The sequence below is a fragment of the Rutilus rutilus genome (genome assembly GCF_951802725.1).
Source record: "Rutilus rutilus genome assembly, chromosome: 1".
Taxonomy (NCBI): Eukaryota; Metazoa; Chordata; class Actinopteri; order Cypriniformes; family Leuciscidae; genus Rutilus; species Rutilus rutilus.
In genome coordinates this window covers 33,053,746-33,071,038 of record NC_140209.1, presented here as the reverse complement: position 1 = coordinate 33,071,038, position 17,293 = coordinate 33,053,746, and the positions used below count along the sequence as shown (strand labels likewise).

At 40.6% G+C, this 17,293-nt stretch overlaps 1 protein-coding gene across 2 annotated transcripts in view; it reads right to left on the bottom strand.

The window, feature by feature from the left end:
• The window catches only part of olfm2a (olfactomedin 2a), an 89,149-nt gene that overhangs the window by 24,897 nt on the left and 46,959 nt on the right, over window positions 1–17,293 (bottom strand). Inside the window, exons 1-2 of one of the 2 annotated variants that reach the window (XM_084405282.1) lie at window positions 15,511–16,109; window positions 244–393 (exon numbers count right to left, since the gene is read on the bottom strand). In XM_084405282.1, coding sequence (XP_084261408.1) covers window positions 244–393; window positions 15,511–15,654 — 294 coding nt within the window. In that variant the 5' untranslated portion in view covers window positions 15,655–16,109. Of the gene's footprint in view, window positions 1–243; window positions 394–15,510; window positions 16,110–17,293 lie in introns of those variants that run through there. The other variant, XM_084405283.1, reaches the window with a different exon arrangement.

Below are 17,293 nucleotides of genomic sequence, written 5' to 3'. Positions count from 1 at the left end.
CTCCTAACGGCTCAGCAGAATGAATCCAATTTCACAGCAGTATTTAGGACGTGTCCTCTTTTAGGCAGTTGTTTTGCATCATGTACTTTCAAAAACTTTCTCTAATGGGCAACAGTATTATATAATGTTTGGGATCCATGTTTAATGACTGTGTAAATATGTACAAAACATTACTCTGCAAGGATTTGCTCTTGACAAGTGCGTGTCATTTAGGTTATTGTGCATGTAACCGGCAAATGTCACCTTCTCCATTAGTTGTCGGAGCTGTCTGCTACGTGGGTCTCGATTACACATGTTCTGTGCTGGAGCCACAACGGTGCAGATACATTTCCCATCTGCGTCTTGTGCCGAGCTGTAGATCTGCCAGCCCTCCTCTGGGCTCGGATACAGGGCCTGCATAGAGAAAGAGATGAAGAGATGAAAAAAAGAGATAGAGAAGGATGCATGGAGAGACAGAGTAAATTGCATGAGCAAAATAGAATGTGGCATCTGTGAGAGGAGGAGGTTTTGATCAGCTTAGACACTTGGAGGAAATAGAGCCGCTTTGGATCGATAAAGCTGCTTTTTCATTGGAGGTGGAGTCAGGAGATGGATGTCTTGAAACAGTGTACATGCTCAAACGTACACACACACACACACACACCCCTAACCCTAAAACATCGCTTAATATAAGATGAAATGAAAGACCAAAAAAATGTCCCCATAAGGATTTCGGATATTGCCTTTAGGGATGCACCGATCATGTTTTCTCATGGCCGATTCCAAATTTTTACTAGCAAAGTGGCCCATTCCGTTACCAGTTGCCGATTTTTTTTTTCTTTAATAAATTTACTTGTTGTGTATTTGCTCTATTACAAGCCAAAATGGCCTTTTAACAAAAAATGTCTGTAGTCATTTCAAATTAGAGGTAACCACTTCCAATGGAAAATTGCAATCCAAACAAGGATGCTACACACATGTAGCATGAGCAATTGTTTTTGATTTAAACAGGATTGTGTAAGAATGGTCTGACTTTAGCGTTGACAGATTATGCTACATAAGACACACTTGCACAAAACAAAAACAGAAAGAAAATTCACTCTCTGCCAGTAGGTGGCGCTTATGTAACAGCAGCAATTTCGTTATCTTGGTTTGCGCTGTGCACAAAGCAACGCTTGCGCTTATAAACTACTTTATATGGAGGTAAGAAAGTAAATGCCATCAAACCTTTTCTGAAGACAGTTAGTTCCCTTCAGAGATACATTCATATAAACCAATTCAATGTTTATATTTTTCTTCCTATATTTCATGCATCGCAAACAGTGAGCTTGTTGTGCCTGGTACTGTATTTTCTCTGTTCTCCTCTTTGTGTCCGTCATTCGGCATGTCCCGTCTTTGGTCGTGTTAACGTCCTGTTTACAGACTTCATAATATTTCCACACAAGTGACATTTGGGGAAATGATTGCAATGCAGTTTGTGAGCAAGTCCAGAATAGAGATCAGCCAAAATATAAATAAAACTGGTCGACCTGTGCATCTATAATTGCCATCTTTGTGGGGACATTTTTTTCCCCAATAATTTTGGGAATACAAACACACACTTCATGTAGACTTTCCATAGGCGTAATGGGTTTTATACTGTAGAAACTGCATATTCTCTCCCCCTACACTACCCCTACCCCTAAACCTTTCAAAAAAACATCCCTTAGTATGATTTATAAGCTGTTTTCCTCACTGGGCTCGACCAAATGGCCCCACAATGTCAAACATTTTACTATCTTTACCTTTATGAGGACATTTGGTCCTCTTAATATAGGTTAAACAAGAACACATACAAATGACACATGCATTTGTTTTGTTTTTGTTTTTTTTATTATTATTGCTTTTTTTTCTAAATCAAAACTCACAAACCTTTCTGCTTTTTCATTAATTAAATAATAAATGTTCAATCCACAACATTTGTGGCATAATTTTGATGACCAAAAGGACCTCGTCCATAGTTCCCTTTATAAAAAAATAATTATAAAAAAACCCCGCAAACAGACATCAAGGTTATATTGAGGTATTTACAATGGAACTAAATGGGCCAATTTTGGGCGGATTTAAAAGCAGAAGTGTGAAGCTTATAATTTTAAAAAGGCACTTACATTAATTCAAGTAGAAATTAATTGTTGTAGTAATCAACATTTTGGCACAAATGCTTTTAATTGAGCTTAACTTGACTAAACCAGGAATATTCCTATAAGACACTATTTGGTATGTTAATGAAGGTGGTTTTCAGGTTTTACTATCCCTAAAGACTAAAAGAAGAATAAAACTAGATTGAAAAAGAACAATTGATTGTCAATAAAAAGGGATAGCATTCACAAGAAAAAGGAGTGGCAATAAAATGTCTCCTCCTGCTCTAACCTTCCCATTTTCATTCTTTCTTACCCTCTACGGTGTTTTTCAATCTCTCTCTCTCTCCCCACACTTCCCCGATCAGATTAAATGACCGAGAGGACAGAGAGACTATGTGATTGGAGAGTAAAGCAGCAGCCGCCCCAATGAGCTCACTGTCACTTCCCGTCACATCCTGCCAATCCCTGCCACTCTTGTCTCTTTCTGTCTCCTTCACATTTTCACTCCCTCCACATCCTTTTCTTCGACACTCTGTCCTCTCCTCACCTTCCCATCTGTCCCTTCTTCCTGTGTCTTCGGCTCTGTTTGTCCCTGAGCAATCTCTCTCGCTCGCTTTCTCAATTTAATTCAAATTAGAGCAATTCAACTCAATAATGCTTTATTAGACTGCCAGGCAAATGTAATTTCACAAAATCAAAAGGAATTGATTTGTAAATTTAGGTGTGAAGGCAATAAAAAAAAAAGGTTCCACACACAAATAATCACAATGAGTGTAATTCATTCAAGTCAAATGTATGTGTATCTCCTTTCCCAATACATATTGTTTCAAAACAGCTTTACAGATGGTCATACTGTTATGTCTCAATAATGCCTAGTGCTTTAACATAGAGCAAGTTTTAGGGCTAGACGATATGAGGATTTATATTGCGATAATATGAGCGATCCTTCAGGTTTAGATCTTGTTATATTTTTATTTACAGTATAGAGTTGTCTATATCAGTGCCTAAGTTACTTTGAAACGTATGAGCGCTCAAAGGCAATTAAGAGATTTAAATGCTGGTTGGCTTTGTTCTAAGTGAGAGTAAGCAATTCTCAAAAAGCTTTAATGAAAATACGATTAGTTGTCGCAGGTGAAAAGTCTGAAAAAGTCTGAAATGTTCTCCTAAAGTAAAAAAACGTATGCTATCCTTGTGCTCAGCTCCTTTGACAAACAACTCTGATTAAATCAAGCCATCTCAATTTCTGTGTTTTGACAGTCTTTTTTTTCATTCGACAATTTCTTTGACTTCTCTACTAGTCAAGTAACATGCACATTTTTGATCCCTTTGAAGATCTGCGTTGATTCGTTGTGGAGTTGCAAATCATTTGAACCGTCTAATGATGCTTGTCTTTTCAATTTTATCAGTTTGTTGAGTCTGGAGATGCGGGAGAAAAATTGATTGTTGTTTTGATTAATTCTGGCTTGAGAAAATGTCTCTCTGTGCATCTGTTTCCCCAATTTATCCTCCATCTCTGTCTCTCCCCTTGAGCACATTTTCGTTTAGGCAGCATGGGCTCCCTATTTTCAGTTACAACCTCTCTTTTTCTCTCTCTCAAAAGAAAAACAAAATACAAAAGAAACAAACAAAACACACCAACACGATGAAATGACATTAAAGGTCTTTAGGTCTAAAAATACACCAAACTGCTTTTTTTTTCACCCAGTAGATTAGGACACATTTAAAATCTCCCATCTCATTCCAGAGAAGGTGCCTGCAAAGCCTAAAGGCATGAGAGACAGACAGACACACACACACACACACACACACACACACACGCACAGTCAGTTCCTGGTGGTTCAGATTCGATACGGTTGGTCTTAGCTCAGTCATTTGCCTCATTCCTTCTGTTCATCTAACCTCTTGCTTGTTGATTTGCATAAGAATGCCACATTTATTATAAATTATGACCTGTTATAAATGTCTTTCTGGGCATTGTGCTATTTTCCTGTCCAGTCTGGCTTTCAGCAGCTGTCAAATCTAGCAGGGTCCTCGCTTTCCATTAGTAGTGATTTTCTGTGCGTCGTGTCACTGTCATCAAACACTTGCTGAAACTGCTCTGCCATCCAGGCTGGAATTTTCCCAGGTGAGCTGATGCAGAAATACAACCGTCTCTGCCGAGATCAGCACGGACAGGTCTTGCTCCAAGACGGCGTGCGCCGACACTACGCTCTACTGACCACTCATAGCCGATATGAGACCAGTTCAAGCGCATCTCGCCCTGGCCTGAAAGAATGAGCTATTGCTTGGGTCTTCGATTCCCAGCCCAGTGTATTACCACCCTAACATTTCATCATCATTCTCATTCCCATCCCGACCGACCTGCGGCTTAGTGTCTGAGCACGTCAGATACGGTTAGCGTCGAGCTCCGACTCAATCTATACGCCAATCTGCCACCCGCAGCCCCTCAAGAGGATAAAGCATCCATCATCAGTGCGGTACATGCACCTCACATGTTAAACATCAGCGTGGCACGTGTGCCCATCCGACGGGTGGAAGACACAAGCCGCATAAATATGCTTTCTGTTCATTAATGTTGCATAAATGTTGAGTTTTAATTTAAGAACTGATTAGAATCACCCCTGGACTCATTACCACCCACCAATTCATTCTGCTGTAATTTCCTCTCATCTACTGCTAATGGCAGAGTAGAGTACGGGGGGGCACACTCTCTCTCTCTCACACACACACACACACACCATATCACTTACAGATGTGTGAAGCATCTCGCCCTTATTTTGATGATCCCATCCCATCCAGCATCTGTATGTGGGTGCATGTTACGGAATAGGCCAGTTATTTATGAACAAAGAGGTCAGATGTAATGAGCAACGGTTTAATTAGTAACGGTTGAGCTGCCATCCGTAAACGTCAGGATGAGTGTATCTGCATGCATCTGTTTTTTTTACCTCTCATTTGCATTTAACACTCGGCAAACGATCAAATTACTCAGTGATTTGTCAGTAGTGCGCAGTCTATTTGCCGGCATTTAAGACGACAAAGCGAGTGAATTAATGATCAGTGAAGTTGCTGATCATTCGTTTCTAATACTGTATCTTAAACAGGTGCGACACGATGCAGCAGAGAGCAATGAATGGTGTGACTTCTATGTTCATTTTAGTTGTTGTTCTAACCTGCTGTGATCATGGTAGGTGATGAGCAGGACATTTTGTCAGCTGCTTAGTTTAAATTTCTGTCGCATTGAGCAGGGTAATAACCCTGTCTGCAGTGAAATCACAGTGGTCCAAAATCCATATACATAACTGTAGATGAACTCTTTCCCCGCAAAACACAGAATTTTCTGTTATTTACAAGAAAATGCTTCCTCGCCAAACACAGAATTTTCCGGGAATCCGTGTTTTAGTTGGTATACGGTAGGGGGCGCTATGGCACATCTTCTGAAAGAGTACTTAATCTCCTGATCAAAACACATATGAAGAAGATGTAGAAACAAGCGATCACCAACATTGAACAGCATATAAATCAAAAAAAGCCTAATGTTAACAAATGAGATGTCGGCCCAGGACGAGCTATAGGACTGTGAAGCTTTGGGGGTGTTTGATGGACTCGATTTACTCCATCTATACTTTGGTCAACGTTCTGAATCCGATATATTTCTTTTTTATTCAAATTATTATTTTTTGTCTATTCTTTCTTTTGATATATTGCATGTTCAGATACAACAAAATCGCTGGGGGGTGGCTGGCAACTTTAAAAAAAAAGAATTAAAGATGCACTCAGTCATTTATTTAGTTTTAGTTTTACACAAAGATATTAATAATAGTTTTGAAAAGAATGTTTAAAAGCATGTACTCTTATAAGAGATGAAGATGCGAGTAATATCTGAAACCTAATAAAAGCCATTTTATTCTACGTTGAGCGGGTCTCCTCAAGGGGGCGGCCATTTTGAATCGCATGACTCACTGGGTGCATTCTCAATCAGCTCCCTAGCTTCAAAGGTAGTGAATAATTGTGTACATAAATTCAGGCACTGGTAAGGACCCTGGCTCACTACACATTGGGACACTAGCTATGTTTCTATCCAAAGTTGCGAATTTAACTTAATTTAATGGGAATTTCGTATTAAACATTTACCAATAAAGCACCGTTTCCATCCAACCGAAGAGAACAAAATCGTCACTTCCTGATAAATTGGCACTAAATGTCAATAAGAAAAATGGAAGTAGTTGCAGTAGGAGAAGCCACTGCATATTATAATTTTTTGTATATAATAAATTACTTGCACCGAAATCGGAGCAACCTATCGGAGGCGGATGCCTGCTGTTCGGGAACACACTCATGTAAGACAGTTCTGGGAGGTAATTATACCAAACCACTTTGATGACAGACTTTGTTTAGGCTTTTCAGAATGACCAAAAACAGCATTTAAGATGCTTTGCAACAAGATTGGTCCACTGGCTGGTCCAGTTATGCCGTCCCATTGCGTCACATGACTTTTTTAAATGTGCATCGAGGAATTTATTCGGTACGCATGCTTTCTTTTCGGTTAAAAAATGTATCCGAATGAATTGAGCGCATACGTTTTTTATGCGCATTTTTAGAATTGATGCGCATCTTGGCATTTCAAGTTTGTTTTATTTATATAGCACATTTAAAAACAGCAAACACAGCTGACCAAAGTGCTGCTGAACAACACAAAAAATGAAGAAACACAGGGCAAACCACACATTAATGACAGAAACTCAGTGAATTGAAAGCCAAGAAAGAAAAAAAAAAAGGTTTTAAGAGACGATTTAAAAACAGTTAAGGACTGTGCCGATCTGATATACGCCGGAAGGCTGTTCCACAGGCAATGGCAAAGGCTCTATCTCCTCTATGCTTTAATCGCGATCTGGGGACAGAGAGAAAGTCTCTTCTCACCGGACCTCAGATTTCGTGTGGGATTGTATAGATAGAGCAGCTCAGCATTTCCATCCAGTGTTTTTTTTTTTTTATGCAATATCCCGAAATAGGCGCATAAAAATAGGTGGACGAAAACATAGCTACTGATGACTATTTCTGGTGATATGACAACGTCCTCTTTGTACAACACCACTACTGGTATTTATGAACAACAGCAAAACTGATTGTAACTGACTATTTTTTGCAATGCTATTTTAAGTTCATTATACTTTATTGTAACATAACCCTTCATATCAGCTGTAAATAAATTCTAAATGTATGTTCACTACCTGTCTATCAGTGCATGTTTATGCTGAAATATAATTAAATATCCGTTTTCTTTTTTTTTCTACGTGTCATATGTATTGAGTTGGTTTGTGTGACATAGTTCACACTGTAGGCCTTAGTGCTCAATTCCGATTCATTGTTCAGATACGATTTTTTTTGTATAGCTGTTCACTTTGTTGTTTTAAATGTTGCAAATATCAGATTCCAGTGCGAATAGATTATGGTCCTGGACTGACCCTCATGCGCAAAATAACAGTTGAAAGACGTCACGCACCACGCTGTCATACATAAGTAAACACAGAGGACAGCATGAGTAGCATGAGTGCAGAATTGTGATGAATGTTGCTCTAGAGTGACGTCAAAGTCGCAGGAATTCCGATATGGCTGTTCAAACTGAGGTCGCATTGCAAATATGGAAGTGACACAAATCCGAATTGAAAAGATCAGATTCCATGTGGTTTGTGCTGTTCACACTGTCATGAGAAAAACAGATTTGAGCAAAAAATAAATAAATAAATCGAATTTGGACCACATTTACCTGCTGTCTGAACTAGTCATAGTGAGCATTGATGCTGCCTGGTTTTCACAAAGCATTGTGGGACATTTAAGGAATGAACATTTCAGTGCACTGGAAGGATTTTGCGATTGAGACAGCCCTTAAAATGTCCGACTCCCTGATCAGTGCCCTGAATACTGAACTGATAAGGAGCTGATAATGACGCACCTACTTCTACCCCTATTATTGGATGCTTTCCAATTAATCATGGCTGACAGCAACTGTATGCTCTTGAAATGGAGTCTGAAATTTCATAAATGTAAATTTTTGTGCACATGAATGATCGAGTAAAGTCATATTTACAAGTGGAGAAACTCAGAATTCTAAATGATGCACGAGTCGCTGAGTTGTGAGGTTCAAAGGGACGTATCGGTTTGAAACATTTTGAACGTATCGGTTTGAAACATTGCAGAGACACTGATCTATAATATTCATAATTCATATATTTATTTATTATATAAAAAATTTTTTTATATATAAATATAATATTTTGATACCTTGTATAAATAAGTGAAAGAAATTTTCATAATTTTTAATTCAGGTAGATGGGTTTATTGTTTTGTTTAGGATACTTCCATGTTTTTTCCCGACTTGAATGTGTGATGTCGTAATAATGAATCCCTGACTCTGAGGTACGAGTTTCCCAGGTGCCCTTGAAGGCAGCATTAGAGCATTGCTACAATGGCATCAGTAATGAAAACAATTTCTTTCACATAATAAATCAATATAAATCAACATAAACATAAGCACAACATAAAAAATGATCATTACGTATCTTATCTTACGTAGTTTTGGTTACTTTCTCACCTGATGGGAGATCAGAAATCCATTTGGCACATTTCAGTCAATAGCGATGACGTATAGCAAAAAATTGGCAAGTTGAGAGCCTTAATTAATTGATGTCCCACAGGTCCAGGTTTGCTTAACAACACGCACACACACAGACACTTACCCTACCATTAAACATACCTATCACAGAAAACTTTCTGCATTTTTAAAAAAACCTTTAATTACTTTATTTTTATACCAGATTTACAAATGAGGATGGTTGAGGAGGTTTTTGGAGATTTTGGTCACTTCTGGGTACAAATTTGTCCCCAAAATATAATTTAGGTAGGTACACACACACACACACACTTTTTTGTTGAGACATTCAATAAACGTAATGGTTTTATAATGTAGAAAGCTATTTTAGATTTTCAAAAAAAGATCATTCGGTATGATTTATAAGCTTATTTCCTCATGGGGACAACATTTTTTTTGTTGTCATTTTGTCCCCATAATGTAGGGAATACCAGGACCACACACACACACACACACACACCTCCTTTGTCCTCCAACACTCAAAAATGTCAAGTCATAGAAAAGAGCAAAGTGATCGCTTCACCAAGAGATCCTGAGCAACAGACCAAAGGAGGACAGAACCTGATGTGAGGGCAATAGATAACGAACTACCGCAGCTACTGTTTGTGTGAGCGGAAGGGAAAGAAACACAGGAAAAAAACAGAGAATGAGAGAAAAAGAGTGACAGCAGCGAGAGAAAGCAGAGAGCTGCTGAGGGGGAAGATGCCGAGGTCTAATTTCAGACTCAGAGTGGCAGTTTCTTACTCAGCCCAACCGCTGCCAAAGCCTGACACCAGCTCCATTACATGCCCAGCCCTCACCGTGAGCCCCACAAGCTTTCCCGCACCGCTCGACCTTTACAAGCCTCGATCCCGCAGTCTGATCTTAAGCCCTTGGTTGGAAACCATCACACACATCCCACACACTCCCAGCTACCCAGGTATCGACGTCCTATTGAGAAAACGGAAGGTGATCAATAGGCACTGAGAGCAGGAAGTTAGGGTCAACTCCCCTCTCTGGGTTTCCTCTCACTCGCTGTCGCCACTTCTGCTTGTGCTCACCAGCTAGCCTTTACTTTGAGGCCACCATTAACACACTACGGAAAGGATTAACTAATTACAGCGGCACGCTTGGCCCCCATGGTGTCTGTGGGATTGAACTTAGGGCGGTTTTCATTAGACTGACCTCTGAGTTCGGCACTGTAAAGTCTGGACATAAATGAGATTGTAAATCTGTAAGGCCTATTTCATGAAAGCGACAGGAAGTCCATTACAGCTTTCATAAGAAGCGTGTGGTATGACCAGTTGTTTTCAACAGAAAGACCCTTTATTGGTGCTATGTGAACCTGAGTTTCCACAGTAACAAGGAGAAAGAAAATTGCCTTATTTTTCTCCTTAGATGTCCTTTGGTGTGTTTTCGTTCTCCCGACCCTTAGTTTTTCCCATTCTCGCTCTCTCTTTTTCATCAACAAAAGGCTTTGCACTCAGCTTTGTGATTGTATCACCCTGAAGCCCAAAATTGACCAAATTTGACCCAAAGTCTCTACTCTAAACATGGATGTGAGCTGTGCCATGACTGCTGCTGCTTCTATCAAAACATACGTCCATGACACTCATGAACAACTTTAAAGATCAAGCATCCTTGTAAAGCACATATTCTGATGCAAATGAACATGAATGTCCAGCATGCACACAGTTACAAATGTTCCCTCACTAAGCTCTAAGACGCAAAACTAGAGCAGTATAAAACTGGTGAACGAGATATTACTCTGTTTGTCCTCTGAGAGCATTTAGATGCTCAATTTCCTACAGGCATTCTTAAAGAGTGCCCTGCTTTTGACTCGGAAAATAAAGGATTCAGGATTCAATTTTGAGCATGGTATTGATAATCTGACAGAGAAGTTTGAAGTGCTTCCTCTCCTACTTCTTCAGATCTGCAAAGGTGCCAGTCAAGGGACTGACGAGATCTTGCTTCACAAGTTTCTTAATATTAATATTCATTTGAGGGTTTCTCACAGTCTTTCAGCTTGTCGTCAAAGACATCAAGAGTGTTGAACAGCACGTTTCTGGGGTGGATATTGAGGTTTATATTACATGGAGAGAGCTAGCATTCCCATTCATCTGAATGGTAGTTGCTGAGCTGCCATCTTAGCTTATGGGATCACAGATCTATATAAGCCAATCAACTGAACTGTAAAAACCACATAAATAATTACTCTGGGGCTCCAGCAAAATTATGTCATGACTGCAATGATTGGCTAATGCACCACAACAACACACATAGCCCCAAAACATTCACTAGCAGCTATCCTGAGCTGTGACTCAAATGCAGCAGCCTGGAAAAATATAAACTAGGGGGGAAAAAAACAGTTTAAGCTCCATTTTATGCTTTAAAGAGCGTTCAAAATCCAAACTGTCGACTGGCAAAACATTGACTATATGCTTGTAAAAAAAAAAAAATCATTTAAAAAAAAAAAAATGTAGTAAAAATGCATGGTTAATTTTTAATGACCGCAGATGGAGAAACAAGCTACTCACAGTCAGATGGCGTAGTAACAGACTCTACCAGCAGGGGCTAAAGAGGGCAATCAGCAACATGTGAACGCTTTGTAACAGCCCAGACAGAGTAAACACAGCTGAAGACTAAGGTGAGCCTGATTGGATGTCTTTTCGAAGGCTGTAAATCTCAACATTGTCATCTGTGGGAGTGTGTAGCCAATGTGGCTCAACCTCACTTTCTCATTTAGAGATCCCTGGTGGGCAGCAGCAGCTGAGCAGAGCTGTGTTATGGTGCTTTCATGACAGACAGCCGCTCCAAAAAAATAATTCCAATGCTCCATGTTTCCAATTCCCACAGAGTCAGTGGAGTTTAGTAGAACATTGTATCTGTTGCTCATTTATGCATGTCGGTCTCCATGACGTTCTTTTATTATTTTGGTCCCATGAAAACAAGAAACGGCGGCTGAGATCAGTCACATGGGCATGTGGCTTTGTTAAGTGTTTGTGTTCATTACACGTTTGTTGCAGATTGTCCTACGGCTTCTCACTCGCATCTCATTTATTTTTCATAATCGAGGAGACAGTGTTAGACTCACCCTTGAACCAGCAGTATTCACCACACACGCACATGCAACAAAATTGTTACCCATCATTCATTGCGGTACTGAGACATTGCTGTATAATTGCTCTTATGCAGCTTTGCACTTTACTGTGTATGTAAAGGTTGTTTCCTTACCTAGAGTACATAACAATAAACTTCCTGACATCTATTGTCACTATCAGAAATACTTTTTCTCCTTAACTTTCAAATTTTACATTTTTATTTATTTATATACAGTAGCACATTTAAAAAGGTGAAGTGTCATTTTTTGAATATTACTACTTATAGATTTTCTTTCATTAACCTGAAGAAAATTATTAGACAACCAGACTTTGACCTCATTCAAACAGACCAACATGTTCTTCAAAAGTCAGATCATTTCCAGCTTTAAGAGGTAAATATAACTGCGTGCCATCTGCAAACATATGATAAGACATAGCGACGGCAGATGGATCTCAGAGTGCACATATACAATAAAAACAGCATAGGACCCAGAATAGATCCTTGAGGAATACCATATTTTAAGGGAATGAAGTGTTTGCAAAATCAACAGAGAAGGTTCTATCCTAGATAAAACTCTATCCAAAACCATTTTAGAGCTGTCCCACAAATGCCTGCCTCATACTCCAGACATTCTCAGAGAATCGAATGATCAACAGTGTCGAATGCGGCACTGGGATCCAACTTAATTAAGACAACCGCCAGCCCAGGATCATATCATATCAGCTGCATATGGAGTGAGTTTGATGTGAGTCTACCTGTTTGAATAATGAGATAGAATCAGGTAAAAGAAGCAGTTCGGATGTTTGGAAAAAGCATTGTAAAAAATATGTGTGGTATTACTAGTAGTGCAGAAATTACACATTCCACCTTTAAGTGTAGTGTTGATCTTTACATGTGATGAGTTCACATGAATAAGCAGTTGAGCTGAGAAGGGCAAAAGAGCAAGTGAAGCGGAGTGTGATTGTTGCTCAGAGCTGATGGAGTACGGCATACTTAACATGTAACTGTGACATAATGGTGGACTGGACAGACATGCAGGTCCAGATGATCATGGCAGAAGGGAAGACAAGTTGCTTTGAAGAGAAGCAAGGATATCCCTGCGGCCTGCTACGAGTCCATCAGTCACTCTGCTTCACAGACCCCACCTCCATTCTGCAGCTCATTTCGCATGATCATCACCTCATCTCAGGAACAGAGGGATGCATCTCTCTTCCTGACTGAGAGCAAGCTGATTTTGAGATTAGATTTTGAGTCTTTGCAAAGCCAGATTGCTTTGGATGGGTTTACACTTATCTCAGAGAATAAATTAGTCCCCGGCATGAGAGTAACATCTGTCTAATGCCTCAAATCTAAGAACGAAGGCCTTTGCTTTGGGGAAAATTGTTTTTACGTATGCTAATTTCCCCTTGTTTTTTTTCCTTGAGGTGAAGTGAGGCAATGTTTTAAAGTGATTGCTTGAAATGAGATACATAGCAGTTAACGAATGCTAATGTTTTTTGGGTAATGATGACTACCGATAGCGGAGCATCAACCACTTTAGCTAAATAAATAAATGTTTTGAATAATTTTGGCTCATTTTCCAATAGTTTCCAGTGTTACTTGATATAGGTGTTATCAAATTTCTGGAGCTTGCACCCAACCTGAGCATTAGATTTTCAGGATTGAATAGAGAACGCCTTTTAAATCCCAATTCAGTTCTTTGATTCAAATTCGATTCAAATTTAAGTAGCAGACTTGCAATTCAAATTTTAATATAAGACAGGAAAAAGGAAACGAAATTCCAAGAAATTTATACCCAGCAAACATTGACTTTTAAATTGAGCTGAGTTGGAAAGTTTTGAAAAAAGTCAAACAAAAAAATAAGTTTGAAGGTAGAACAATAGATTAATTTACCAGAGAACACTTCATTTACCAGAATTGCAGTTCAGTAAATTCCTCTTCCTGTCATTCTAATTCAATTAAAGGGCCTTTTACATGACAATGTTTTCAGCTAAATATGGAACATTTTCTATGCATTTTGGCCTTTTAATTTCACAAGACAACAGCGTTTTTTTTTTTTTTTAAAGGGTTTCAAGTTTTTGAAAACTATACCGTTATCGTCTTTGTGTAAACTACAAAAATTCAAATTTGTGCAAATGGTGACGTCATGTTCATGCGTATTACGTGTTCAGTCTATAGGCTTAATGGACATTGCCAACTCCGGCTTGGGCATTTGTTTTCGCGGATCCGTGTGAATGGGGATCGTTTTGACAATGTTGTCGTCTGTATGCGAAAAACTCAAAGGAATTTTGTTCTTTGTTTTTAGCACATCGTTGTCATGTAAATGTATCCTTAAATTTATACTCACGAATACCAAGCTTAACCCCTGGTGACTATATCTATGGCCTGTCTTATAGCAAGACCATTGGGCAGACATGAGCACATGACTGGATGAGTAATCAGACTTGATATAAAGCGGAGTTGGTGTTGACTGTAGAGCTCTGTACATGGTAAACATCTCTGTAGGAAAGCAGCTTTTAGCTTGTGATTAGTAGTAACGGTCTTCCAAAGCGAGTGTGAATGTGTTAGACAAAGCTGTGATAGACAGTTTCTGCAGACTCCATGGAAATCAGCGTAGGCATTCTGACCGACCCAAACGACCCCTACAGCGTCTCCTCTCTCATCCAGATGGAGTGTCATCCCTGGCCATAAGCTGTGCCGAGTAGAGCTTTTATTGAGGGGCAGATGCTTAGATACTACACAGATACCCCAGGCAGTCTCTCAACTTTAATGATCCAGAAAACATTACAGGGATCACATCTCACTCTCACTCCACCTACTTACACCTGGTCCCATTTTTCAATACCCAACATTTGGAAAACACATAAGCATACACAACTCACAGATGCAAGATAATTACTCACACACTGACAGAATTGTGAAGGTTTAATTTCAGCCAGAGCTTACTTAACAACCTTAGGATATAACAAAGTGCTTAGCTCTAGAGTCTTTCTTAGATTTGAATCTTCTCTTTCTGTGTTTTTACTTTAAATGTGGCAGCCTTGATGCTGCCAAAGGCCTGTCCTCTCTCACACAAGGCACTTAATTCAGTTATGGACAGAGACAAAGTGCACAGTTCTCACAAAGAAGTACAGTGGATTTGATTAAAAAACAGGGAGCGAGGGGGTGGGAAAAAGAGAATTGTGCCTCTTCAGAAGAAAAGAATTGGCTCAGAAGCTACAAAAGTCTAGCCTCATGTCTCAGAACCATCAGCTCCAGCAGACGAGCCGCTGCCTCACAGAAACAATCCTGCCTCCCTTTCCTAATTTGACCTGAACATCAGTCATGAGGCACTAAACTCTTCTCTCCCTGCCAAGTGAGGATATCCTCGCAGGAGTCATGAATCTCGCCAGGTATATCTCGCCACTTCCTCGTCTATCATCTCCCACTGAGAATCACTCATCCACAGCAGTCATCAATTCCAACCCCCAAAGCCAGACACGCATTCAATTTACCTGCCTCTCACCCTGAAAATCCCTCTAAAAGCCTGTCTGGCAAATCTCTTGAGGATCGTAACCACAGAGGAGTGTAACTGCTCTTTAACACGAAGGTCCTGACTCTTTGGCTTATTCGGATGAGCAAACAGACACATAAGAGAGATAAACAGACAGGACAAGAGTAGAAAAGCGGAAGGTTACGCACACTGACGATCCTTTCCGAGGTGCCTGCGCGGGAGATGGTGGTTCCGTTAAGCCCCACCAGCGAGGGCAGTGTCTGGGACATCCAATTAGTGACCATGGCCATGGTGCTGAGCACCGCGCCAATCTTCAGGAGCGGAACGCTCATGTCGTCCCCCCGGCCGGCCGCCTGGCCCTAGTGCCCCCCACGCTCCCTGGAGCCGGGGTCCAGATGCAGCGCGAGAACAGACACGAACCTGATGCGTCCTCCTCCCTCTTCCTCCAGCCAAGCGACGTGTACACGAGTCTCAAAACCAGCTCACACGCACCAGCTGCTCAGATCCGACAGCATCACAGCGATGCACGACGCGCGTTATTCTTCAGCTGGAGAGCGACTGTCAGTGCCTGATTCACACTCCTCCACTCCCTCTCCCTCCCTGCCTTCTCTCTCTCTCTTTCTCTCTCTCTCTCTCTCCTTGCGCTCATTCAAGATGCCGTGCTGCGCATTGGCTGCATCTATCTCTCTCTTTCTCTTCCCTCCCCTCCCCTGCCTCTCTCCAGCCTTGTTCCACATCCATCCCTCTGTCTTCCTCTCTGGCTCCTCTGCACCTCTTGATCCCTCTCTTTTGTGAGCGCAAAAAAATCAGAGGCAGGGGAGTTGTGCACCCCCAGATCTTTGTGCAACCATCAGCTGTTTGAAGCAGTCACCGTTTGAAGGGTTTGTCTTCCCTCACAACTGCACAGAGGCGTCTCACAGCTCGAGCTAAATTAGGATCTCTCGCCATGAGTGCATTGTTTATATGTGTGTGAAGAAGAGGAGTTTTACTCCCGGAGTGTTTAATGAGGAAGAGGATGAGGCGTTCCAGTTGGCGGCTTTCCCCTGACAGCTCATCAATCTCGTGCGCAGCTGACACTCCCTTAATCAAAGAGTAATGGGAAATCTGAATGCGGATGGGTATGGCACTGGTGCTCGGCACTAACCAGAGCTGACTGCAGTCCATCAGCAGCCCAGCCATGCAAGCCACTCTCACTCTCTCTCGCTTCCATCATCCCCAGTCTAGAGCCTAAAGCCACATAAGTCACATAATTAAACAGATGAGCCGCGTGGCGGCTGTTTAACCTTGAGCGATGGCCTGTTGGAGAACTGTGTCATTCAAGCCTTAAGTAGTATGCCTACTAAGTATGCACAGTGCCCCGCTTGTTACTTTAAAAAACAAATGGCTTGTTTTATCTTCACTAATGTACCTCAGGTGTTTTCTCTCAGACGTGTTGAGAGTGACTTCTGAATTGCAGAAGTATAACAACAATCAATGAAAAGTGACAGCTGCTTGAGACTGTGTGTGGTCTCAACTCACCTGATGCATCTGTACATTTTCCTGAGTTGAACTAGCTCAACACTGCCATCATGTGTTTGTATCCGAGTACTGCATCTACAGTGAAATAGCCCATTAAAGATAGGCTACTGTGTGTGTGTTTTCAGTGTTAAAATACTTTTTTGAGCACCTCTGTGCCATGAGTTTGGAGTGGGACTACCTTGCAGATGGAAGTATTTGGCGAACCTGACTGAAAACAGTCACAAGTTTTGCAATTCTGTTTAGCACAGTAATTACACACAGCCACTTTAAGGTTTGCCTGAGCAGGTGTAATGCAGCATAACTTAGATACAAATGTACGTATCTTACGCCCTCTGTGGAATATACAATTATAACTAGTCACAGTCTGTTGGATGCTAGGCTTCCAGAGCAATCTGTTTTGTTTGCTTTTGTGTCACATCAATAGAAATCCAAAGGTTACACTGAACAGCATGA